The sequence below is a fragment of the Chelonia mydas genome, chromosome 14, assembly GCF_015237465.2.
Source record: "Chelonia mydas isolate rCheMyd1 chromosome 14, rCheMyd1.pri.v2, whole genome shotgun sequence".
Lineage (NCBI taxonomy): Eukaryota > Metazoa > Chordata > Testudines > Cheloniidae > Chelonia > Chelonia mydas.
Window position 1 is genome coordinate 35,317,138 of NC_051254.2, and position 26,414 is coordinate 35,343,551.

At 47.4% G+C, this 26,414-nt stretch overlaps 1 protein-coding gene and 1 non-coding gene across 2 annotated transcripts; one reads left to right on the forward strand and one right to left on the reverse strand.

The window, feature by feature from the left end:
* Positions 1-14,116: 14,116 nt before the first annotated feature.
* On the forward strand, positions 14,117-22,138 carry LOC102942561 (E3 ubiquitin-protein ligase TRIM39). The gene is made up of 6 exons (XM_027832426.3): positions 14,117-14,700; positions 14,897-14,992; positions 17,117-17,347; positions 18,939-18,961; positions 19,672-19,784; positions 21,328-22,138. The coding sequence occupies exons 1-6, from the start codon at positions 14,284-14,286 to the stop codon at positions 21,843-21,845; spliced, it is 1,398 nt and encodes a 465-aa protein (XP_027688227.2). The 5' UTR covers positions 14,117-14,283; the 3' UTR covers positions 21,846-22,138.
* TRNAP-UGG lies at positions 16,074-16,145 on the reverse strand. Its single transcript has one exon. It is a non-coding gene; the product is annotated as a tRNA-Pro (tRNA).
* Positions 22,139-26,414: the final 4,276 nt, after the last annotated feature.

Genomic DNA, 26,414 nt, shown 5'->3' on the forward strand with positions numbered 1-26,414 from the left:
GACTTTTACTAAAAATAACTGTGACATTCTATACCTTGGGGGAGCATACTGTAACCCTCATATTCCTCATTTTCATATAATCATGATTTTACATATAAAGCATGCCTTGTAAGGTATCAGGGAAAAGGTTATGATCTGCTGAAAGTCATTTATCTTTCCATATATGTGTATCATTAATGCAGATGAAGTTATGAGAATTGTGTTGTATCGTTGTCACTAAAACATGTTGTAATGTAAGTTGGGGAATCAGCCAGATATTAGCTCCCCAGAGGCAACAGCAAGGAAAGTGACCATCACCCAGGTGGGGTTTCAAACAACCCATCAACAACCATTGTCCAGCAAGGGAGCTACAATTCAACCACTCACCTGCATGAGGCCACACCAGGGGAATTGCTCAACTTTGCCTGGAGACTCAGCAATGCCTCCAGACATGCCTGGACTTGTGTTCCCCAGCACATGGGACTGAGGGTATAAAACATAACAGAGCAGGTCCATGCTTCACCCTTCTCCTGCCCCCACCTACGCTGCAAGCAATTAAGACACTGAAAAGAAGACAAGACTCCAACGGAGGAGACTGGCCCAGTTTCAAGGGTGACATCTGTATATTAAGGACGGCAATATCCAGTAGGGTGAGAAAAACTACTTAGTCTAGTTGTTGCCCAGTCTAATAGGGTTGAGAGTTTAGACTGAGTGCTTATATTTTATTTTTTGTGGTAACTAACTCTGACTTTTTGTCTATCACTTAATATCACTTAAAATCTACCTTTTACAGTCAATAAATTGTTTTACTGTTTATCTTTACCAGTGAGTTTGTATGAAGTATGTGGCAAAACTGCTCAGGGTACAAAGGCTGGTGTATGGCCACTTTCCACTGATAAAGTGGTGAACCAATTAATACATTTGCACTGCTCGCCTTGAGCAACGCAAAATGGTATCTTCCTGGGGTACAGTGCTGGGAGCTGGGAGGATTTGGCTGGTGTCTTTCTCTGTGTGATTCACGAGTGGCTCTGGGAGCATTCATGCAATCTAGCTGGGTGTGGCTCCACATGCTGTTGTGCTGAGTGATCACAGCGCCTGGAGGGGTTCGCTGCTTGTCACTAGCAAAGCATTGTGAGAGACAGCCCAGCCTGGAAAGAGTCAAGGGGGCACAGCAGTCCAATGGTGCCAGGCTTCACCCCAGGGATCCCAGCACACCCAGCACATGGGGAAGGAAAGAGGCACAAGATGGGGAGTGCCAACAGGGAGAGGGGAGAACCCAGAGGACAGACCCAAGGAAGAGGCTGCGGGGAAGAGCTTTGTTGGAGACCCTGATCCCAGAGGGAAGGAAACGAGGAGACTTGTGGGTCTGGCGGAGAGCAGGGGACGGCTCCTGAGAGGCCCACAGAAGGCCAGGACCGCAACCGACTTCACGTGGTCACAGCTCAGGCGCCCCCTTCTTGTTCATGCCTGCAGTCCTCCAGACCCGTATTTTGACACAAAATCTGGTCAATACTGTGACACCGATAGAGGGTCCCCACATCTCAGCTGAACACTAACAGATAATGTAACTGAAATGTATCTAGTTCATGTGTGGGTTCATATTGATAGGAGGGGTATTAGAAAGATAAGAAAGTGTTTAGTGGTTGGACTCTATTGAACGCTTGTAAGTCGCTGCCTGCATAAATCTGACTTGTAGTATCTGCATTCCATATTGTAAGGTAATATTTGGGCAGGTGTGTCAAGGTTCCTTCCCCACTCTGAACTCTAGGGTACAGATGTGGGGACCTGCATGAAAGACCTCCTAAGCTTATTTTTACCAGCTTAGGTTAAAACTTCCCCAAGGTACAAACTTTTACCTTTTGTCCTTCAACCTTTATGCTGCCACCACCAAGCGTCTCACAAAAATAACAGGGAAAGAGCCCACTTGGAAACGTCTCCCCCGCCCCCCCAAAATATCCCCCCAAGCACTACAGCCCCTTTCCTGGGGAAGGCTTGATAAAAATCCTCACCAATTTGCATAGGTGAACACAGACCTAACCCTTGGATCTTAAGAACAATGAAAAAACAATTAGGTTCTTAAAAGAGAATTTTAATTCAAGAAAAAGTAAAAGAATCACCTCTGTAAAATCAGGATGGTAAATACCTTACAGGGTAATCAGATTTAAAACATAGAGAATCCCTCTAGGCAAAACCTTAAGTTACAAAAAGACACAAAAACAGGAATCTACATTCCCTTCAGCACAACTTATTTTATCAGCCATTTAAACAAAACAGAATCTAACACATGTCTAACTAGATTGCTTACTAACTCTTTACAGGAGTTCTGACCTGCATTCCTGCTCTGGTCCCGGCAAAAGCATCACACAGACAGACAGGACCCTTTGTTCCCCCTGCCCCCAGCTTTGAAAGTATCTTGTCTCCTCATTGGTCATTTTGGTCAGGTGCCAGCGAGGTTATCTTAGCTTCTTAACCCTTTACAGGTGAAAGGGCTTTTCCTCTGGCCAGGAAGGATTTAAAGGTGTTTACCCTTCCCTTTATATTTATGACAAGGTGTAAGCCTCTGTGATACAGGAGAAGGACATTAACTAGTGTGAAGAGCAGCCCTTGGACAGAAATTGTTGTATCCCTCCCAAAAAAGAAGACCGCTCGATACCAGATAGGCTTCGGGTGGGTCTAACAAGTGGAAACACTCCACATCTGGATTGCGGAATCATCAGCAAAGGGACTAAAGACTCTTATTGTTCCGTTCTCCTCTCCCTGAAGATGAGTCATAGATTCAAAGGCCAGAAGGGACCATCATGATCATCTAGCTCAGGGGTTCTCAAACTGCGGGTCGTGACCCCTTAGGGGGTTGCAAGGTGGTTAAATGGGGAGTCGCGAACTATCAGCTCCATGGGGCAGCCCCAAGCCCCCATTAAAGTAAACAACCCTGTTGGCTCATATTAAAGAAGTTCTGTATTAAAATCACAAATGAGTTTGATTCCCCATAGTTTAAATTCCAGGGTATTACTAATTAAGAGGTCTCTTGGTTTTTGGTACTGTTTCTCTCCCTCTATGTGTGAAACTTGCAAGCTGCTAATTGTGTTAGTACATTCTAAGACAGAGTCTGTTCTCAAAGCAATTCTTTGTAACAACAACTACTCACACAGAGAGAGACTCAAAGCAATACTCTGTAACAACAGAAACAGCACCCAGAGACTCCCCGCCCTTTTGTTGTATTCATCTCGCTTTGTTAACAATTGTGATTAAAATACAGATAGAGGATGTATGTGGATGGATGCTTGGTGTGGATAATAACTGAATGATCAGGGAGGTGCCAGCCTAAGAATCCAGTGTCCATCGGCTGAAGAAGGTGTCAAGTGGAAATAACCAGAGGACCCCCGGAGGGCAGACTGGAATCCACCCAACAGCCTCAAGGATGGGAGAACCAAAGAACAAGATAACATCTGGCAGCACAGAGCCATCAGGAATGTGCTATCTGCTGATTGATTCAGCAACAGCATGATGAAGCAATTCCCATAGACTGGCCTAGGAAGAAATTCCTATAAAAATGGACTCTAGAAAGTGAGAACTTTGGGGTCTGATTCTGCAAACCAACTTCCAGGAGCATCAGATGTGCATCTGACGAGGCTCTGCTCCCTCCTCATGTCCAGGCCACCTGGCCAGTGGCTTGGCATGAGCAACTCTAAGGCTGGTAACTATGAAAACAACCTTGCAGAACCTGTGTGTGTGTGTGTGTGTGTGTGTGTACGAATGAATGTGTGAATAAATATGAGATTGAATGGAATGTTATAGCTGTAACTAACTGCTTACTATGATTCTTTCTGTATTCACAATAAATGTGGTATTTTGCCTTTTCCCCTTTAATAAGATCCTGCTGGTTTTTATTTTATTGGTATAACATTTTGGTGGAGAATTGCGAAAGGGGGAATATTGGTAAAAAACCTCAGTTATTGTAAATATTGGTGTGCACACCGCCAGCTCTAGTGAGCTAGGTATTTCTATTAGGTTAACCAGACCTGCTGGCCTCCAGGAAGGTAGCAGGGAAAAGTGTATAAATCAAGCTAAGCTTACTAAAAAAAGAACAGGTTAACCGGACCTGCTGGCCTCCGAGAAGGTAGCAGGGGAAAACTCATAGATTAAGCTACAATTACTAAACCTAACTCCTATTGCTCACTGAGGTATCAGGGGCAGCAGGAAGGCCTAAGGGCCAGGCTAAGCTACTCACTGGAATAAGGAGTAGCAGGTTCAGAGAATCTAGGCTGTGTCACTCGCTGACCTGTGCCAGGTGTGACGAGGAAATCTGATAAGCTATGATTTCAGAATCTAGGCTGTGTCATTTGCTAAGTAATACCAGGAGTGACAAAGAGATTGAAATTTCCATGTTAAGATGTTTAAAAGAAAACAGGGTAAGCCAGTACCAGAGGGAGGAATGGAGTCAGAAGGAACTCCAACCTCACCTTTTGTTAAAGAAATTACACCTTTTAAACATCCTTCAAAAATTTGGGCACAACCCTTGGACTAAACAAGCCCTAGCTGATGTCTGCACTATTTCGGACCTAGAGGATAGATGGGCTCAGTATATCCTCATAGACAAACCTTCTAGTGCTGCCAAAAGAGATGCAGCAGCAATTTGGTTGTTGTGGGAGGCATGTAAGGATTCTTCCCTCCACTTGTCTTCATGTAAAGAGGAAAAGGCACAAACGGAAAAGGGAGCAGACAATTGGAAGGTGCTGGCTACAAATACCCAAAGCCAGCTGAAAATAGTGAAAGAGGCACTCCAGGAATACAAAAAGAGTGAAAAAGTTAACTCTGCAGAGGCTGGAGGGAGGCAGGTAAAGGGGGAGAAGGTCCTATGTACGGCACCCCCAGGCATAATTACAAAGAGAAAAGAGAGTAAAAAAGTTAACTCTGCAGAGGCTGGAGGGAATTAAGCAGCTAAACTTTGCGAAAATGTTAAAAAGGAAAAGTGTTAGAGAAAGAGCATTCTTGGTTTCTTTGCAGCCATTCTGAAGGAAAAATGGGCCCTTTTCCAAAGGAATGTCTGTAAATTAGCCAGGCAAAAATAAACTATCTGATTAAAATCATTTGACTGGACAATTTAGTCAAATTTGCTAAAAGAACATAAGGGGGTTCTACTGGAACTTAACTGCCTCAAATGTATAAAGGGAATGTAAGATGTAAAAACAGAGCAGCGTGGAAGGGATGTTAAGGAAAAGAAAATGTGTATGTATCTACCTGTGTGTGTGTGTAAACATGTAAAGCTCTAAGGAACAATTGGTTTTGTTTTTGTTTTAAATAATGCCACTAAAAATCCATTTGACTCTTTAATTCAAAGTTGCAAAACTGACAGACCTTTTTGCTAGACACAGGTAATTAGTGTTGTTTGGCTTTGGGATTTGGCATTTAACCCTTAAAAGGTAACTCAATGCTTTACAAAATTTAAAATGTTTTTAAGTTGTGGCTGCAGCAGGGCAGTCAAAATCAGGAGAATAGAAGAAAAAAAATCTGGATTCTTTTTGTTTGGTTGGTTGGTTTTTGTTTGTTTGTTTGTTTTTGTAACAAAGTAGCAGATGAGAGCTATAGTAAAAAAAAAAAAATTAAAAAAGACAGTGCCCCTCTGAAGCAACAGCAGAGGTGAGGTGCACAAAACAAAAAGAAGCAATGTTAGAAACACTGAGCCTTAAAATGGCTCTGAGTAATCAGACTGTCACTTTGATAAAGGTACATGAAAACTCTGTAAAGCAAAAAAAAAAAAAAAAAACACAAGAAATAGTTACACCTTATGTAAAAATTGATCTGGATAATGTTATAGAAGTTAAACTATGGAAGGAATGTGCATTTGCCCCAGAACATGTGCAGGGCATATTGTAGAAGGGGCAAAAGAAATGCAAACATACCATGCTACTTAATTAAAATCCTATTCGGGCTCCAAAGGGAGCCACAATAGGTTGGGTTTTCTTTTTCAGATTGCTGTGTGTTTTGGAAGCAGAAGTTAAAAGTGATCAAAACTCTGGTGAAAGTTGATTGTGTCCCTTTTAAGATAGAGTCTCTGAGCTGCTGAGGGCTTTAAATCCAAAAGCAGGAAGCATCTGTGAAAATGCAAATGACCTAAATGATAAAGGAAGGAAAGAACTAGCAGCACAAAGGAGCTGCAGATAAAGGACACACCTGGTCAGCAAACAAATTGTCTAAATAAAAGGCATGGGATCACAAGATAATTTTAATAAATGTAATGATAATAAGTACCCCTGTAACAATGTATAGTGTGTATGATTTTTGGAAAAATCTTTAAGGTCATATGGTAATGATGCTTCTCAGCTATTACCTGTAAATAAACTTAAAGCTTAACAGAGCAGGAAAAACATTATAAACTTGGTCTGCTGCATAAGAAGGAAAACTGAGGTACCCTACCTCAGGGATTTCATGACTAACGGTGGGATAATTTCCCCATAACCCTTAAAAGATAGATGCCATTGAAACCTGGCCTGCCTATAGAACAAAAAAAAACAGGAAAATATGGGAGTAATTCCTCTGTTTTGCCTGCAATCAGCAAGGGTATTTGTAAAAGAAATATTTTAAGCAATAATCTGCCACCCCAAAAAGGAGTAGAAACATGTTTTTTTGTCTTTCAGAAAATCAGGAAAAGCTGATGCCAGCTGAAGAGCAACCCAATAGCATGAATCTACTGTCACAACAGAAACTGTGTTTTGTGTTCTATGTTTTGTCTTGTTGCTAGCACTGTTGTGTGTTTAAAAAAAAAAATACTGAAGACCTGCAGGTACTTAAAAATAAATTAAGCTCTCTGTCCCAGCTACAGGACAGCCTGATACAAAAACAAGCACATGCCAATGTAGGCTTGGTCCAAATTGGTCTGGGTAACCTAAAAGCCTGATGGAATCTTTGGCAATGGCTTAATACTACCACATGGCTTATGCATAAGAAAAAAAAAATTTAGAAATAGGAAACTACACAGCCATAGCTATGGGATGCACTGAAATGCAGATACTTGCCCTAGCTACTTTGGAACACAAAATGTTCTGGGTCATATTGGGAAATGTTAAGGGTTTGATGCATTTGTTAAAACAAAGAAAGAGATAATTGTTTGACACTTATCAATATGAATGGGTGCAATACGTTTCCAATATTGTAAAACCAGACTTGTTAATGGGAGAAATTGTTATCAAAATTGCACACCAACAGTCCCTGGAGGCAAAGGTATTGCAGGTTAGCCCACTCCCCATATTACACATGGGATCCTTCTGGCTACCCTGGCCCTCGAGCCAGTGGGCTGGGGAGGGAGGGAAGCTATTGGGCACTAGAGGTTGTACCGAATGGACTCCTCAAAAGTGGTTGTGCCTCACCTTGCCTGTTGCCCCAGAACCTTGTAGTAAAGATACATCACTAGGATCGTGTATGTGGGATGAATTGGAATCACAAACTCAAATTGCCTCCCAGTACCCTCTCTTGAATAGGCTACATAGAAAGTGACACTGATGATTATAAATCTTAGTGTCAAAAGGGGGATTATGTTGGATCATATTAAAGAAGTTCTGTATTAAAATCACAAATGAGTTTGATTCCCCATAGTTTAAATTCCAGGGTATTACTAATTAAGAGGTCTCTTGGTTTTTGGTACTGTTTCTCTCCCTCTATGTGTGAAACTTGCAAGCTGCTAATTGTGTTAGTACATTCTAAGACAGAGTCTATTCTCAAAGCAATTCTTTGTAACAACAACTACTCACATAGAGAGAGACTCAAAGCAATACTCTGTAACAACAGAAACAGCACCCAGAGACTCCCAGCCCTTCTGTTGTATTCATCTCGCTTTGTTAACAATTGTGATTAAAATAGAGATAGAGGATGTATGTGGATGGATGCTTTGTGTGGATAATAACTGAATGATCAGGGAGGTGCCAGCCTAAGAATCCAGTGTCCATCGGCTGAAGAAGGTGTCAAGTGGAAATAACCAGAGGACCCCCGGAGGGCAGACTGGAATCCACCCAACAGCCTCAAGGATGGGAGAACCAAAGAACAAGATAACATCTGGCAGCACGGAGCCGTCAGGAATGTGCTATCTGCTGATTGATTCAGCAACAGCATGATGAAGCAATTGCCATAGACTGGCATAGGAAGAAACTCCTATAAAAATGGACTCTAGAAAGTGAGAACTTTGGGGTCTGATTCTGCAAACCAACTTCCAGGAGCATCAGATGTGCATCTGACGAGGCTCTGCTCCCTCCTCATGTCCAGGCCACCTGGCCAGTGGCTTGGCATGAGCAACTCTAAGGCTGGTAACTATGAAAACAACCTTGCAGAACCTGTGTGTGTGTGTGTGTGTGTGTGTGTGTGTACGAATGAATGTGTGAATAAATATGAGATTGAATGGAATGTTATAGCTGTAACTAACTGCTTACTATGATTCTTTCTGTATTCACAATAAATGTGGTATTTTGCCTTTTCCCCTTTAATAAGATCCTGCTGGTTTTTATTTTATTGGTATAACAATCCCACCCCCTTTTTTAATGAATAAGCCACACTCAAAGACTTGCTGTGTGAAAGGGGTCCCCAATACAAAAAGTTTGAAAACCACTGATTTAGCCTGACCTGCACATTTCTAAAAATAATAAATAGTCAAAAGAAAAGGAGTACTTGTGGCACCTTAGAGACTAACCAATTTATTTGAGCATAAGCTTTCGTGAGTGAGCTGTAGCTCACGAAAGCTTATGGTCAAATAAATTGGTTAGTCTCTAAGGTGCCACAAGTACTCCTTTTCTTTCTGCGAATACAGACTAACACGGCTACTACTCTGAAACCAGTAAATAGTCAGTGAATTAACTTAATTACTTTACATCCTGGCGATTGCAAACTTCACATTTCACTTAAGAAACAGGCACAGATTACAGGGTGTGAACTCAAAGCTAAGGACGCTCTAATAACCCTCAGCCACATGATCACGTCCTGTGTGAAAAGCCATGGGTGGGGACTTCTTCCAGGAACAGAAGGTGCCCTTCCTGTGCAAAAGCTGCCACCAAAAGCTGGAAGATCCCCCTGGATCTGCAAGAGGCCAAAGCCAGACGTATGGAGACCCTGTGTGGCTGGCCCAGCTCTGATTTCAAGTGGGCCCCAGGCAGTCGGATTCCCAGGGATCTGCAGTGCCGGAAAACCCTTCGGCTGTATCTGCCCTGTGGTGGGGGAAGGCTCCAGAGGAAAGGGGATACAGATAAGATCCATGATGCCAAAGAAGGGACAATATCCATTTCATTACCGCTCATCCATCCCTCACCAGTCTTTCCCCCCACACGGAGACAGGCCTGCTCTGCACTAAACAAATGATCTGTGGTTACATCGTGTGTTGGTCCCAGTGTGACCATCACACGCCCCCATCTCTGCATTGCAAACCTCCTTGGTTTTGTCTCTGTCATGGCACAAGTCAAGCTAGGAAACCAGCTCTTCAGGGGCGGAAGGAGAGACCCAGCAGATCAGCCTGCCCTGGTGAACGAACATAACCCCAGGGGATGGAAGGGCAGTACTGGGATGGGCCAGTGGGACTGCAAGCGAGGAGTGCTGAGAAGGGTGTGGGGAAGAAAGGGATTTTGGGGAGGGGGCACCTGCACCTGGCGATCGATGGCTGGATTGCAGGCCAGTAGTTCTTAAAGACCCACCGGACAGTGGAATAGTCGGATGTGGGGTCTTTCTCCATCTCACCCAGCGAGGTGGTTCCATTCTAACTGAATAATGAATCATCAGCTGGGCCAGAAACGGAAGGAATGATGGCTCTGTTGCTCATTGGCCTGAAAGGTGGCAGATCCCTGTTCAGACCCTTTCTCCCCATGAGGTAGAAGGGCGAATTGAACTGCAGGGGTGGGGGGGTCTGCCACATTCCAGATGAGTACCCCAGAACTGGGCTAAAGGTTCTGAAACTGTTTTGGGTAGAGGTGCTCCTCCGGCCGTCATCTCCCTGTTCCTGGATCACTGCCACGGGCAGTTGAGGGACCCCGGAACTCTCAGCGACTGCGGGTGCCAGGGGGACCCCGGAGCTGTCAGCCACTGTGGGTGCTTGATACTCCCCTCTCCAGTCCCGATTTTGTTACAGTTATTGTGACAGGATCCCCGGGGTGCAGCCTGGGACTGTGGGACCACTGTGCCTTCTTAACTCTCTCCAGCCTGGGCTGTCTCTCACAATGCCCTGCTAGTGACCAGCAGCAAACCCCTCCAGGCACTGTGATCACTCAGCACAACAGCATGTGAAGCCTGTGTCTGCACCCCATCTCCGCTTGCCTGCCCATCAAGCCTCCTGCCCACCCAGTCTCCGTGCAGAATTCTCCTCTCAACAGCTTGCTGAAACTGGTAGCTCCTACCCACTATCCAGGCTCAGCTGCCCCCCGCTCTCTCTCTGCTGCTGGGAGTGGGGCAACCCCAACATGAGAGGAAGCAGAGAGGCAGCATTTGCCACTGTAACAGCACCTCTAGGGCCTAGGAGGAGGGAGCCATGGTGAAATCCCTGCTCAACCCCAGCACAGAGGCAGCTCCCATCCCTGGGGCCCCAGAGAGGGAAGCAGAAAATCAGAGAGGGTCCCACCCACAACAGAGCTGCTGGGGAGTGTGAGAAATGGTCCTAGCCTCCCCCAGGGCCAAGCTCTGCCCCTAACGCTCTGATTCTCTCTCCCCACTGACTCTGGATCCAGACACGGCTCATCCCTGACTCATCCTGTCTGCAGATCAGAAATGTGTGAGAAGGGGAGGCACAGAGCAGGATCTGCTGGACAATCCCACGAGATTTGACACTGAGCGCTGCATGCTGGGCTGTGAGGGATTCACCTCCGGGAGACATTACTGGGAGGTGGAGGTGGGGGCTGGGTGATACTGGGCTGTGGGGGTGGCCAGAGAGTCTGTGTGGAGGAAGGGAAGGAGATCAGCCATAGCCCTGAAGGGGTCATGTGAGGTCTGTCTGTGGCTGGCTGACTCTCAGTATGATGCCTTCACCTGTCCTATGACCCCCCTTCCCATGAGCTGGTTCCCCAGGAAGATCTGGGTTTGTCCGGACTATGAAGGGAGGTGGGTGTCATTTTTAGGTGCTGATACTGACGCCCTGATCTTCACTTTCCTGCCAGCTTCTCTTGCTGGGGAGAGTATCCACCCCTGGCTATGGATGGATGTAGGAGCCAAGCTCACGCTGTGTCACTGAGACAGGGAAGGAATATCCCATTAGGACCCCACGGAATTGGCTCCTCTCGGCTCCTACACCCCAGTCTTTATGAGCCAGGAGGCTAAAGTGTGACTAGGGGGGAAAGGAGGCTAGAAAGGCATTGATCTGCCTGTATGGTGGCTGTTCTTTGTGTTCCTGGAGGACTCTAGCATTGTCCTGAATCAGAGACTGAGATGGGGAGGCCTGGTGATGGGCAGGAGAAGGCGAGGACTGGAGAGGAAAACCTTTGGGTTGAGAGAGTGGGGGTAGGGGATCTAGCAGGGGACTGTGAATATTAATCTCCACATTCCAGAACTATGGTTCAGAATTCTACAGCTCATCTGGATCCTAGTTCATTTTTCTGAGGCACAGAATCATTGTATTAAAGCATCGCTAGGTTTCTGCATTGATCTCTTGTCTTCTTTAGAGCTCGTGTATGATTTTTCTTAATGAGGAAATTCCCAGACACAAAGTATACTAGTGTGGAATTAAGGTTGAGAGTAGAGGGAAGGGATTTCCCCTTGCTAGTTGTCACAAAACTCAGCAGGGTTCTACCAAATGACTCCTAGAATATTCCTGGGAGGAAAGGCCAGGCAGAGAAATGCCATCAAATTGAGGGCCGGGTGGCAGGGCCTCACGGACTCAGCCAGTTATCCCCAAACCAAGTTTTAAAAACCCAGGAAATTCAAAGAGAATTTTAAACTGAAAGGAAAAAAGAAAAGAAAGAAAGATGTACTAAGGAAAGTATGGAATAATCCAGTGTGACTTCAAAATCAGTTTACTCCATTTGAGCTCCACCACTCATTTGTGCCACACAGTTATTTCTGGAGAAGCATCCAAGAATTCCTGACTGCTGAGAGCCCTTGTCGGACTACAGGAAGATTGGGGGAGGAAGGGTCAAAGGGTCAGATCAGCCCAAGACAGGGAAGGGGTGTCCCAATTCGAGATCGCAGCTCCGTCTCACAGCTCCTGCAGCCAGAGAATCCCCAGGAGTTGGCTTCACTGAAAGTCTCCTCTCTGGTCCCACAATGCACCCTTCTGCCTGCCCCCCACTAAACCCCCAAAATGGGTCCTGGCCAGGACTCTACAGTTACTCCCTCTGGAAATGACCCCCTTACGTCCACTGCTAATAACCCCCTCATGAAACTGTAACCCACACACCTCCTGGGTGTGGTGTTCTGTCCCATCTAGTGGCACCGAGACCACTTAGAGACAGAGAGATTAAGGAGTCTGCTCTACAGCCTTACCTAAGGGCCATAGGCGTAGAGGCTCGCACACTAAGCTCCAGAAGCCCCAGGTTCAATTCTACCTGCCAACGAGTGGGGTCTGTCAGTGTTACAAAACCAGCAGGGATTTCCCTTCCTTCCTCTTTCATTTGTCTCTGCCCAAGTATTTCCCTCCCATTGGCCATTCCCTGCACCCAGAAAGGTTCTTCCCCCCCTCCAGTGGATGCAGACACAAAAAGCAGTGCCAGGTAACTGGCCTTATTAGCCACCAGAGGCTCTAGAAATGGAGACTAGCTTTCAGCTCCCACCCACAGACAGTGCTGATCTTGGTGGGTGCTAGCCCACTTTGAAGCTCTTTGTGTATCTACAAAGGATGAAGCTGACACAAGAATCCGCTTCCACACCCTGCACGCAACTGAGCGCCACCCCCGGGCATCTCATGTTATTCTCTGCACAGAGAGAAAAGGAGGACTTGTGGCACCTTAGAGACGAACCAATTTATTTGAGCATAAGCTTTCGTGAGCTACAGCTCACTTCATCAGATGCATTCAGTGGAAAATACAGTGGGGAGATTTATATACATAGAGAACGTGAAACAATGGGTGTTACCATACACACTGTAACAAGAGTGATCACTTAAGGTGAGCTATTACCAGCAGAAGAGCTGGGGGGGTGGGGGGGGCGGGAGGGACTTTTTGTAGTGATAATCGAGGTGGGCCATTTCCAGCAGTTGACAAGAATGTCTGAAGAACAGTGGGGGGTGGGGGGAGGAATAAACATGGGGAAATAGTTTTACTTTGTGTAAAAAGAAAAAGAGGACTTGTGGAACCTTAAAGACTAACCAATTTATTTGAGCATAAGCTTTCGTGACCTACAGCTCACTTCATCGGATGCATGAAAGCTTATGCTCAAATAAATTGGTTAGTCTCTAAGGTGCCACAAGTACTCCTTTTCTTTTTGCGAACACAGACTAACACGGCTGCTACTCTGAAACCTGTCGTTACTTTGTGTAATGACCCATCCACTCCCAGTCTTTATTCAAGCCTAAGTTAATTGTATCCAGTTTGCAAATTAATTCCAATTCAGCAGTCTCTCGTTGGAGTCTGTTTTTGAAGTTTTTTTGTTGAAGAATTGCCACTTTTAGGTCTAAAGAAAAGGAGGACTTGTGGCACCTTAGAGACTAACCAATTTATTTGAGCATAAGCTTTCGTGAGCTACATGCATCCGATGAAGTGAGCTGTAGCTCACGAAAGCTTATGCTCAAATAAATTGGTTAGTCTCTAAGGTGCCACAAGTACTCCTTTTCTTTTTGCGAATACAGACTAACACGGCTGTTACTCTGAAACCTGTCACTTTTAGGTCTGTTATCGAGTGACCAAAGAGATTGAAGTGTTCTCCAGCTGGTTTTTGAATGTTATAATTCTTGACGTCTGATTTGTGTCCATTTATTCTTTTACATAGAGACTGTCCAGTTTGACCAATGTACATGGCAGAGGGGCATTGCTGGCACATGATGGCATATATCACATTGGTGGATGTGCAGGTGAACGAGCCTCTGATAGTGTGGCTGATGTGATTAGGCCCTATGATGGTGTCCCCTGAACAGATATGTGGACAGAGTTGGCAACGGGCTTTGTTGCAAGGATAGGTTCCTGGGTTAGTCTGAAACCTGCAGAGAGAGAAACGAGCACTTTCCTGCCCAGCCCCCTGGGTGGGGGAAGGGCTCTGTTTAACCTAGGCTCATGTTGCAGCCCAGCCAGGGCTGCCCCAGGCACAGAACCGCCCCTTTCCTGTAACAGACACTGAACACGTGAACATTTCAAATCGCTGCTGAGGCTGCAGTTTGCAAGGGGCGGGCTGGCTGCACGTGGGGTGCAGGGAGCCGGGGCCATGGCCATGGCCACAGAGGGCTCTGCGGTGGAGACCCTGCAAAGAGAGCTGGCTTGCTCCATCTGTCTGGAGTACTTTCAGGACCCGGTGTCGATACAATGCGGGCACAATTTCTGCCGAGCCTGCATCAGCCAGTGCTGGGAGGGATCGGTTAGAAACTTCTCCTGCCCCCAGTGCAGAAAAACTGCCCGGAAAAGAAACTTCAGGCCCAACAGGGAGCTGGCGAGAGTTATCGAAATAGCCAAAAGGCTGAGTTTCCAGGCAGCCACAGGCTCGGGAAGGTGTGAGAAACACCAGGAGGCTCTGAAACTCTTCTGTGAAGAGGATCAAACCCCCATCTGCGTGGTTTGCAGAGAGTCCCAGGCTCACAGAGCTCACCCGGTGGTTCCCATAGAGGAGGCTGGCTTGGATTACAAGGTAAGGAAGCTCTGTCTAGGGCTAGAGAGTTTGTGCCTGGTTTTATTTGTTTGAATAGCACTGTTATTTCAGGGGAAAAAGACCAAGAGTCACATAGTCCATAGACACAGGACTTTGAGACTAAACCCCCCCAAGGCAAAGAAAATCTCACACACCAAAATACTTCAACCCACTCAAACCTTTTCTCTTGGTTCAGGAACAAATCCAGACCCGCCTGCAGACCCTGAAGGAAGAGAGGGCAAAGCTTCTGGGATTTAAAGAGACTGAAGAGGGGAGATGCCAGCAGCATCTGGTAGGTGCCTGTTGTTACGCAAGCAGGGACATGGATTTGGGGGGCTCTGTGTCTGGGGGAGTGTCACTCTGTGAACAGGGGAGGTAATTGTTGGTGGAGCTTGGCTGCCTGTGTGTAAGATGGTAACTTCTGAACACTGCTTCTGATCCATGCCAATATTTCAGGGGATGCTCTAGGCCAGAGCCCTATAGATTTGGGGGACAACTGGGACATTCAAAGAGGGGGCAAAATGGAAGCCACCCTCATCTGTGGATGGCCCTTGTTAACACATTGCAGTATAACAATAACTCTGCTCATCTTCCCAATAGAGGGTAACTGTGTTCACACCCTGAATTACAAAAGGAATAATTGCTGTCCCTGGTGGGGGGGAGCCATGGGGCGGGTACTTAGCCTGCAGGGGAAGCCAGAGGAAGGGGAGAGAGACAAAAGACCCCTCTGGCATGGGTGTGGGGTGGGGGATTGGGTCCCTGGCATGATGGGGTGAATTGGGGACCCTGCTCTGTGTGGGGAAAGGGCCCCTGGTGTGGTGGGATGAATTGGGGATTCTGCTGGGTGGGAAGAGGAGCCCTGGCATGGTGAATTGGGGACCCTTCTCTGTGAGGGGAGTGGAAGGCCCCTGGCATGGTGGCCAGAATGGGGGACCCTGCCGTGTGGGGGGGGGAATAGGGCCTCTGGCTTGGTGAGAATGGGGACCATACTATGGGAGGAAGAGAAAATGGGGGTCATAGAATATCAGGGTTAGAAGGGACCTCAGGAAGTCATCTAGTCCAACCCCCTTCTCAAAGCAGGGCCAATCCCAATTTTTGCCCCAGATCCCTAAATGGCCCCCTCAAAGATTGAACTCACAACCCTAGGTTTAGCAGGCTAATGCTCAAACCACTGAGCTATCCTTCCCCCCAAAACTTCCACTAACTTGTGAAAAACTTACTGGCTTCGCCCAACATGGGGCTCGAACCCACAACCCTGAGATTAAGAGTCTCAAACAAGACTCTGTTTCTGCCCGGTTTCGAACGGGATGCTTTCGCATGTGAGGCGAACGTGATAACCACCACACTACGGAAACCACTTAAAATATAAAAGAGGGCTCGTCCGGGATTTGAACCCGGGACCTCTCGCACCCAAAGCGAGAATCATACCCCTAGACCAACGAGCCATATAGTCATATCATCTCTGTCTTTGCATGTCTCTCTCTGTGGGCTGGATTGTGGCAGTGACTCCCTGCCCTGTACTGGGGCTGGGGCAGGCCCAGGAGAGGGGCCATGAGCACTGGCCAGTGCATGCATAGGGCCCGGGCCCTGCTTCCTTCTTCCCTTGTCACTAGGGCCACCAGCCTGGAGCTGTCCTGGCAGGTCTGCAAATGTGGCCTGTCCCACACATAAGAGAGAGGCCCATTTTTCTCCTCCATCACATGCCCCTTATGCACCCTGATGGGACCTGTCTCAGCCGGGGGTCCGTGTGTCCCCATTTGCACATGGCTGGCTCTGTGTTTGAGTGTTGGAAGATCAGGGTTTTCCTCAGAACTTCCAAATTCTTTTGTCCCCCTCCCCGCCCTCTCACTAAGCCTCTGCCAAGGTCACTGTGAGTCCTGCCCTTCCTGCCACTGGAAAGGACTCAGATGTGCAGACCCCCTTTTATCCCGAGACAGAAGGATCGGGTCAGATATGAGGCTGCACCAGTCAGAGTCACCAGGGTCAACTGCAAGGCTCTAGGAACCCTGGGGAGAGTAGCAGGCAGAACATTTCTATTTCTCAGTATCTCAGGTGCTGCAATTTAGATGTATTGATGTCGAAAGTCTGCTCCCTGCTCCCAGTGTTGCCCGACTGTCCTCACGTCCCCGCAATAAGACCCTGGGCTTGCCTTTTTGAGCCCAGACAAACGTTTTCCTTGTAAAACCTCTTCCAAGAAAACATCTCTGTAAACTCTGAAATTCATTCCACAACTAGGAAACTAAACAAACCTCCACTTGAGCAATTTAACTGGGCAAAATGGGAAGAAAGTAAAGATCTAGCAGCACCAAATTAAAAAACAAATAATTTCAATACAATCTGGGTTTGGTTTGGTTTTTTAATTATTACTCTTATCCACGCTGGGTCCCTGAACTTCCCTTTCACCTGTTTGTTACAGAAACAGACACAAGCTGAGAGGCAGAAGATTGTGTCTCTATTTCAACAACTGCACCAGATGCTGGAGGAAAAAGAGCGACTCCTGCTGGTCCGGCTAAAAGAGCTGGACAAAATGGTTGTGAGGATACAGAATGAAAATGTCACCAAACTCTCCAAGGAGATTTCCTTTCTCAGTGAGCAGATCAGTGAGATGGAGCAGAAGTGTCAGCAGGCAGCGAATGAATTCTCACAGGTGAGAACTCCAATCTCTGCAGCGAAATGGAGATAGGGTTTTCCACTGCTTTGTATCAATCTTGATTGTAGTCCATTTTCGTGCTGTGATTTGTCAGGGTGGCAGGAGAGGCGGATAATTATGGATCTTTTAAATCAAAATAAATAAACTCTATGAAGTTGGTCATCAGACTCTTTTGGTCCACTGTCTGGGCACCTCACAAATATTAATGAAGATCTACTCACCAGGGTCTATAGTAGGTACATTCTATCATTCCCATTTCATGGATGAGGAACTGAGGCCAGAGAGACTAAGTGATTTCCCTAAAGACATGGTCCCAAAGTCTCTGACAATGACAAGAACTGACTCTGGGTCTCTTGAACCCCATTCGTGTGCCTTCATCATAAGGCCAGCCTTTTTCTCCAGCTCTGTGTGGGCCAAGAAGGGGTCTTGGGTCAATGCTTCAAGGCAGTTGTGCTAACCCAGTGTTTCTCAAACTAGGGTCTGCGGACCCCCAGTTCGCCGGCCCCACTGATCAACTCCTCCTGCTCCTTTCCAAAACTCCTCCCCCTCCCTCCCAGGGAGGGGGAGGAGTGGGGATGTGGCGTGCTCAGGGGAGGGGGCGGAAAGAAGCAGGGAAGAGGAGGGGTGGGGTGGGGCCTTGGGGGAAGGGGTGGAGTAGGGCAGGGCCTGGGACTGAGTGGGGTTGGGGAGTCTTGGGAGTCCACAAAAATTTTTAAATCAAAATGCGGGTCCTCGGGTTGCTGAAGGTTGAGAACCCGTCAAGAGGTCTGCACTGGGATTGATGGTCCAGAGCATATTTATTCATTATTAGTTTACATTCACTGCTTTGTGCTTCAAAGGGACAGTGACAAGAAGGGGTAGAATGAATGAAGGTGCAATAAATACACCTGAGGTTACACTGTTCATTTTCACTTTCTGATTAAAAAAACTAGAGCAACATAAAATTAACCTGGCAGACATGACATGGACTTAAAGATGGCTAACTGACAGGCTTCAGAGTAATTGTAGACAGGGAATCATCACTGAACACATGTGTTTCTAGTGGGGTCCCTCAAGGATCGGTTCTGGCCCTATGCTATTTAACATACGCTAGTGATGGGACAGTAGATGGGGAGGGCTCTGAGCTACTACAGCAAATTCATTCCCAGGTGTCTGGCTGGTGGGTCTCGCCCACATGCTCAGTGTCTAACTGATCACCAGATTTGGGGTCGGAAAGGAATTTTCCCCCGGGGTCAGACTAGCAGTGACCCTGGGGGTGGGGTTCGCCTTCCTCTGCAAAGGGTCACTTGCAGGTTTAAACTAGTGTCAGTGGTGGATTCTCTGTAACTTGGAGTCTTTAAACCATGATTTGAGGATGTCAGTACCTCAGCCAGAGGTTAGGGGTCTATTACAGGAGTGGGTGGGCGAGGGTCTGTGGCCTGCAACGTGCAGGAGGTCAGACAAGATGATCACGATGGTCCCTTCTGACCTAGGAATCTATGAAAAAGTGTAACCAGGTACAGAGATTTATGTAGTGTTAGTTTTCATTATTAGCACTGTGGGACTGAACTTCTCTCTCTTTCTCCCTCTCTTCCCCTCTCCCCTCCAGGATGTCAGAAGCACCTTGAGCAGGTATGTGTTGCCTTCTCATTCCTCACTCGGGCTTCACTGTGCTGGGAAGGGTTCCAGACAAATGCATGGGGGAGGATTAAAATTCAGACCCCAATCTTCCTCGGCTGAACAAAATCCTGGGCTTAGTGCTCTTCATTTAAGGCCCCGTGATTAATCATCCTAAAGGCTGGGTTATTCACCCGAAAATAACTCCTTTCCCCTCCCTGGAGCTGGTCTTTCTCCACATCACAACTGAAGCATGTTAACTGAACCTGTGGGGGAAATTGGTGCCTTGACTGACACTGTTCTGAGGCTGGGATCCACAGAGCAATTCAGTCACCTTGCCTCTCAATCCAGCAGTCTTCACTATCCGAAATTCATACTGACAGGTGATGTGATACATTATACGTTATAGAACAATGAATTAGAACATAAGAACGACCATACTGGGTCAGACCAAAGGTTCATCTAGCCCAGTATCTGTCTTCCGACCGTGGCCAATGCCAGGTGCTTCAGAGGGAATGAACAGAACAGGTGATCATCAAGTGATCCATTCCCAGCTTCTGGCAAACAGAGGCTAGGGACACCATCCCTGCCCATCCTGGCTGCTAGCCATTGATGGACCGATCCATACATTTATCTAGTTCTTTTTTGAACCCTGTTATAGTCTTGGCCTTCACAACATCCTCTGGCAAAGAGTTCCACAGGTTGACTGCAGTCTGTCTCTCTAGGTGCAAGAAGGGGAAGTCCCAGCACCCAGTGGAGATTCCTCTTGAGCTGGAGGAGTTCCTCAGTGAATTCTCTCAGGGGAACAGTGTCAGGAAGACGCTGAAGGAATCCAAAGGTACTGAGGCAGGAAATGGAGCTGTAACTCTGAATGCAAGAGGGGGCGGGCTCTGCCTGATTAGCTGATACGGTAAAACCAAACACCCAAAGAGGTCAGGCAGCTGGTACAATATCTGAATCAAGTGAAGATTCTGGGGAATTATCCTTTTGACTTAGCAGGAATGACATGAAGGTGATTCCTTGGTCAAGAACCTGCTTATGCTAATTATTGAGGGATGCAAAGTCTTTTGGAGGACTTAAACTCTATCGTTGTTGCCAAAGGCCCATGTTGTGTTCTGGATTCTGTTTAATTTCAATCTGGCTTTCGTAGAAATTTTCTCTAGGTGCAATTCACCCCAAACAGAGTGACCAACCTAAGGGTTTTTCCTCTCCCTCTGGGTACCTCTGCATCTTTCCTGTAATTAAACCACAGTTCTCCCCCTCTCTCTTTTCCCCGGACTCAGAGGTCTCTGTGCCCTCTTCTTAGGGGTGAGAGGGCAATCTCCCCAGGCATAGGTGCCGACTCCATGGGTGCTCCAGGGCTGGAGCACCCACAAGGAAAAAAGTAGTGGATACTCAGCATACACCAGCAGCCTCCCCACTCTCCCATCAGCTCCTCCCGCTTCCCCCAGTGCCTCCCACCCACTGCGATCAGATCACCTGCCGGAAGCGCTGGGCGGGAGGAGCCAGGGCAGGGGCACTTGCGGGAGGGGGTGGAATGCAGTGGGAAGGGGTGGGGCCTTGGGAGATGGAGAGCAGTGGGGACAGGGCCTGGGGCGGAGCAGGGGTCGAGCACCCCCTGGCAAATGATAAAGTTGGCACCTGTGTCCCTCGGTGCTGCCTCTCTAAGACCCGGGAATAGATTGCTCTAGGAACAGGTTCATATTGTCCATATTGCGGAATACATGTATGTGGTGGCAGAAGATCTGTTTGCATTGTCTGTGGGGGGGAAGGGGGGAGGGTTTAAGAAATAGTTATGAATGAAGAGAAATAGCAGCTCCCCCGTTAAAAATAAGGCAGAGGTAGTTGGAGTGACTCTTGCGGAGCCCTGTAAGCAGAGGGCGCTGCTGGGTTGGGAGCCGGGCATGTCGCCAGGGATCGGCCGGAGGTGGTGGGGGTTGTCCCCTCTCTCCATGGCTGGATGGGGAGGGGTCTCTCCAGCTGGTGCCTCTGACTCCTCCCGCTGTCAGATTTCTTGTCAGTGTGCTGCCCCCTTCTCCTTCCTTGCTGGGGGGGAGTGGGGGCAGGGATTTCCCAAACTGCAACTAAAGCTGATGCCTCCATCTGGGCATCCTCCCCTGCTCCGTCCCTGATGATGGGAGTGGGGGAGAAGGCAGAGGGGCAGCCAGAACAGCACCCTTCTAGACTGTGGCAAGAGGGGGCTGCAGTGAAATCCCGGCTCAATCCCAGCACAGAGGCAGCTGCCTGGGACTCAGGACAGCGAGGCAGGAACTCAGGGAGGGTCCCAGCGAGGATGGGGCTGCTGGGGAGTGCGAGAAATGGTCCCAGCGTCCCCCAAGGCTGAGCTCTGCCTCTAACACTCCGACTCTCTCTCCCCCCAGTGAATGTGACTCTGGATCCAGGCACAGCTCATCCCGAACTCACAGTGTCTGAGGATCGGAGAAGCGTGAGGTGGGGAGACAAGCAGTGGCAAGTGCCTGACAATCCCAAGAGATTTTACGCTCAGCCCTGTGTGCTGGGCTGTGAGGGATTCACCTCGGGGAGACACTACTGGGAGGTGGAAGTGGGGGATGGGGGATGCTGGGCCGTGGGGGTAGCCAGAGAGTCTGTGAGGAGGAAGGAAGAGATCAGCCATGGCCCTGAGGAGGGGATCTGGATTTTGTGCCACTGCGTGGGTGAATACTGGGCTCAGACCTCCCCTCTGACCACCCTCTATCTGAGCTGGGACCCCAGGAGGATCGGGGTTTTGCTGGACTATGAAGTAGGGCGGGTGTCTTTTTTCGACGCGGACAACGAGAAACCCATCTTCACTTTCCCCCCAGCCTCCTTCGGCAGGGAGAGAGTCCACCCTTGGTTCCGTCTCTGTGGGGAGGACATGCTGCTCCGACTGTGTCCCTGAGGCGCAGAGCGGGACAGCCCTCCTGCTCTGCCAGCCCCCATCTTGAGGCACTTGGAGGCTGAAGTGTATTTCTGGCTTGCCAAAGCAACCTCGAGACAGGAGCGATCTGACTAGATGCGAGAATGACTTTGACCTGCCTGTTGGTCCCTGTTCTCTATGATCCCAGAAGGCTGTATGTTTCTGCAGAGAAAGCGGGGGGGGGGGGGGTGTTGAAGTACGATTTAGTGTATCACAAAAGGAGCTCTTCTCTGTTGTGCTGGGCAAAAACGACGGAAATAAACAGAACTCTTTTATAAACCGGGGTGGTGCTTTCTTTTCTTGCCATGCCTACTGGATTCAAGGGAGGTTACGTGAGAAAGATTATTCATATTATTAATAGTACAGTAAAAGCTGTGTTATCCAGCGCTTTATGAACTGGAAAGCTCTATGAGCCGGCATTTCTGGTATCTCCCAATAGAAATCTTCAGTCTAGTAACCGGGACTAGTTTACTGCCCAGGAGGTTATGCAATTGCACATTCTGCACTCTGCTTTTATGTAAAAGAGGCAGAAGACAAGGCAGCAAGGGGATATCAGGGATTTAGTCAAAAAAAAAAAGCAGCTTCCAGGGTGTGTTGTAGGGTCAGTATAGATCCAGCCCAATCTCCTACACCTTCTACATCTACTGTACAATAACTGGTGTTGATAATGCTGACCGTGAGGCACTGCAAGATCCTGAAGTGCTTTCTGAATCGAAGAAAGATTAAATTATGTTAAGTAAAGCTTTAGTGTTCAGGGTATTTTTAGTGATCTGGGTGTACGCCACGCTCTGCCCATAGCGAAATGCAGTGTCATAAGATAACCCACTATATAGAAAAAGCTTTCCCTGTATATACCTAAGTGCTTCAAGAAACCAACCACTCTGCCGTGCAGTACTACGACTGGATTGGGGAGTACCCGTCTACTATTTTATACCGAGTTCATTTTATTGTATTCTTTGAAAATTGGTATTCCATTGGAAAGTATAACACTTGGTTAATTGGAATTTTTGACTAACTGGCACCTCCATTCCCCCAGCATGCCGGATAACAAAGCTTTTACTGTATAAATCTTTATTTATATTATCATAGCAGCGAAGGACCTCAGTCACAGCTTGTGCTAGACAGCATGCAAACAGAACACAAAGACAGTGCCTGCCCTCAATCCCTGTGTAGCTAGGTCGAGACTCACTGGTGCAGCGCCTCCTGCTGGTCCTCTGGGAATTAGCTCTTTTCCAGCATATGGCACACCCTCTGCAGACCAGTGTCTCGCCTGCTGCTGGCCCCATGTCCCTCCCAGACCCCAGTGCCCCTTACCCTTGGGTTTCTACCCCCAGCAGCATCCCACAATCTGACTCTCCCCTCCCAGGGGAACCCCCCATCCACTAAACCCACCTTGCCTCAGTGGCTACTGCCAGTCATCATCTAGCCCCCACTCATTGGGGCAGGCTGCAATCTGTAATGGCCAGTCATCACTGGCAAGAGGATAGGACCTGCTGCTTTTGCCTATCCCCAGGCTGCCTCTCTGCAGCCCCAGTACCTTTTGTAGGCCTTCACCAAGGCCTGCAGCCTGGGGGTTCACCAGGCTGGAGCTCCCCAGCTCCCTTTCCTTTGCCCTTCCCCAGCACTGCTCTGCTCTGCTCTGCTCTGCTCTGCTTCAGGTACCTCACTCTTAGGCAGCTAGCCCTTCACACTCCTGGCTACAACAAGACTCCTTCAGCTTCTGGCCCAGAGCCCTCTTATCAGGGCCAGCTGGGCCCCAATTAAGCTAGCCACAGCTGTGGCTGCTTCCTCAATCAGCCTAGCCTTTCACAGCCACAGCCTTCTCCAGAACTGCTTTTAACCCTTGTTTTCCAGGAGTGGGGTAGTTGCCCCACTACACCCTGCTTTCCCCTGATGTCTGCTGAAGCCAGATTTTCAGGCCTGGGTGCATCAAGTGCCCAGACACTATGGTGACAGGGGGCCACCCACGTACCTTGGTAGAGAGGGGCTGGGAAACTCCTGTGTGTGCAGCTATAACATCACAGCTGTTAGAGGGGATCAAAAGTTGGAACTTCAAACCCCGAATCACCCACCCCTTCCCCTTGCATTAAAGCAGTAAAGCTTTATCCCCAACAATAGGGGGAAGTAATAGGTATTAGAATTATTTCTATCCTTTCTTTCTTTCCCACGAAACAAGGCCCATCAACTTAAACAGCACAGCTTGAGAGGAATATATGAAGCTCAGTTCCCCTCTCACGTTAATATAAATCAGGAACACAGCAGAACCTGCAAGTTACAAACCCTCAGGAATGGAGGTTCATTACTCTGAAATGTTCGTAACTGAACAAAACGTTATGGTGGTTCTTTCAAAAGTTTACAGCTGAACATTGACTTAATGCAGCTTTGAAACTACTATGCAAAAGAAAAATGCTGCTTTCCCTTTATTTTTTTAGTAATTAACATTTAACACAGTACTGTGCTGTATTTGTATTATTCTGTGTCTGCTGCTGCCTGCTTGCGTACTTCCGGTTCCAAATGAGTTGTGTGTGATTGAACGATCAGTTCGTAACTCTGGTGTTCATAACTCTGAGATTCTACAGTAACTCACTGGTGTCATGGGGGATCAGTCTCTGCTCTCAGTTTTACCCATATTCATTTAGCAGAGCTGGAAACTAATCCACATATGGCCATATTCTCGGCTGGTGCAAGTCAGCAGAGCACCAAGGAAGACATCCCCACTTTGGGAAAGCGTTTTACACCTTCACCAAGTTAAATAAAAGTTAACAATGCTGTTCAGTAAGTGGAATTTCTTTCCCACTAAACATGCTGATATGTGATGCTAGCTTTTAATGGAGGGTGGAAACCCTCAAAATGTAGAAACATTATATAGAAGGAAAAGTTCTAAAACTGTTGGATCTGGAAATGTTGAAATGTTTTGTTTCACTGGACATGAAATGATTTATTTTGCGACATTGACATGTCAAAATATCAGTCCGAAGCCCAATGTTTTGTTTAACTTTTTTTTTTTTACACGAAATCAGAATGTTTCAGCAAAACTGACCTGTTGCCACAAAATATTTTGGCGTTGAAACCACGTATTTTAACTGGACAAACGTTCAGACAAAATATTTCAACCGGCTCCTATGTGATAACAACAACAACAAAAATTTAAATGAGAATAATTATGCCAAAGGGAAGAGAAAGAAGCCCTTACAGGCAAGAAAGGAAGACTCACAAAAGAGCCCATGATGTCCACTAGCAATCCACAAGCATCCAGGAGCCCCAAACACTTTTGAAGCCCTGCCTGCCTTAGCTGTGTCTCTTTGACCTCTTCATCACACACCCAAACCTTCAAGGGGAAGGGCACAGGGAAATAAAATTCATACACTAACCAAATAGTTACAGTGACACAGAATTACCCTAACATATGCATTCTCTTTTATGAGTGCTCTCTGTTTTCCAGTGCTGGATAAATCACTGCGGGGGCCATTTTCAGTCCCCCCTAGGGAAAGCCCCAGCAGCCGTGATGCTGCATCATGATATTCGCTGTGAGTCCTTAATCCCTGTCTACACAGTGTTTGCGCTGCTTTAACTATATTGGTTTGAAACTGGTATAGTTAAAGCAGAACACCTCCCCTTAGTATGGATATACCAGTATAAAGATGCCTATACTAGCATAGTTTAGGGCTTGTCTACACTACCAGCCGGATCCACCGGCAGAGATCGATCCAGCGGGGGTCAATTTATCATGTCTAGTATAGACTCAATAAATCGACAGCCAGTCTCTCTAGCGTGAACTCCGGACTCCACGTAGCTGAAATTGTGTGACTTAGATCAAACACACACACACACACAACACACACACCCGCCCTGTAGTGTACACCAGCCCTTGTAAATTTAGGGGAATAAGCTATGTTGATATAAGCACCTTTTTTCTGATATAACTAAGTGTTATACCAAGTTTACTATAAGAGAATGACAAAGGAAAGAGAGAGACAAGGCAGGTGAGGTAATACCTTTTAATAGACCAAGTTCTGTTGGTGAGAGAGACAAGCTTTCAAGCTTACCAGGCGGGAGCCCAGGCCTGCAGAAGAGCTCTGTGTGGATCAAGAGCTTCTCTCTCTCACCAACAGAAGTTGGTCTAATCAAAGGTCTTATCTCACCCACCTCCTCTCTCTGATATCCCCAACGCGGCTACAACATAAAGGAAACAGAGACAGATGCACAAAGAGAGAAAAAGTCGGACAGTGAAAGAGACAAACAAGGACAGAGAGAGAGAGAGAGAGACGGGCGGATTGGATGTATTTGTGGTCTACATTTAAATACAAGGAGACCAGCCCAGCAGTGCAGTTGCTCCACATCACAACCTTCATCTTCAGAGACTTCTTCAGCCTGCAGTGAGCCTACCATGAAAAACAGAAGCCTCCATCACAGCCCTAGCTGGGAATGTGACATTTCCTCAAGGCTCAGTGAAATCCAGAGATAGAGATCCTCTCCTTGGCATCAGGCTAGCTAAGTGATCAAAGGAACCGTGCTTAAGGCTCTGTATGCCTTTCTTGAGCTGGGTATTCT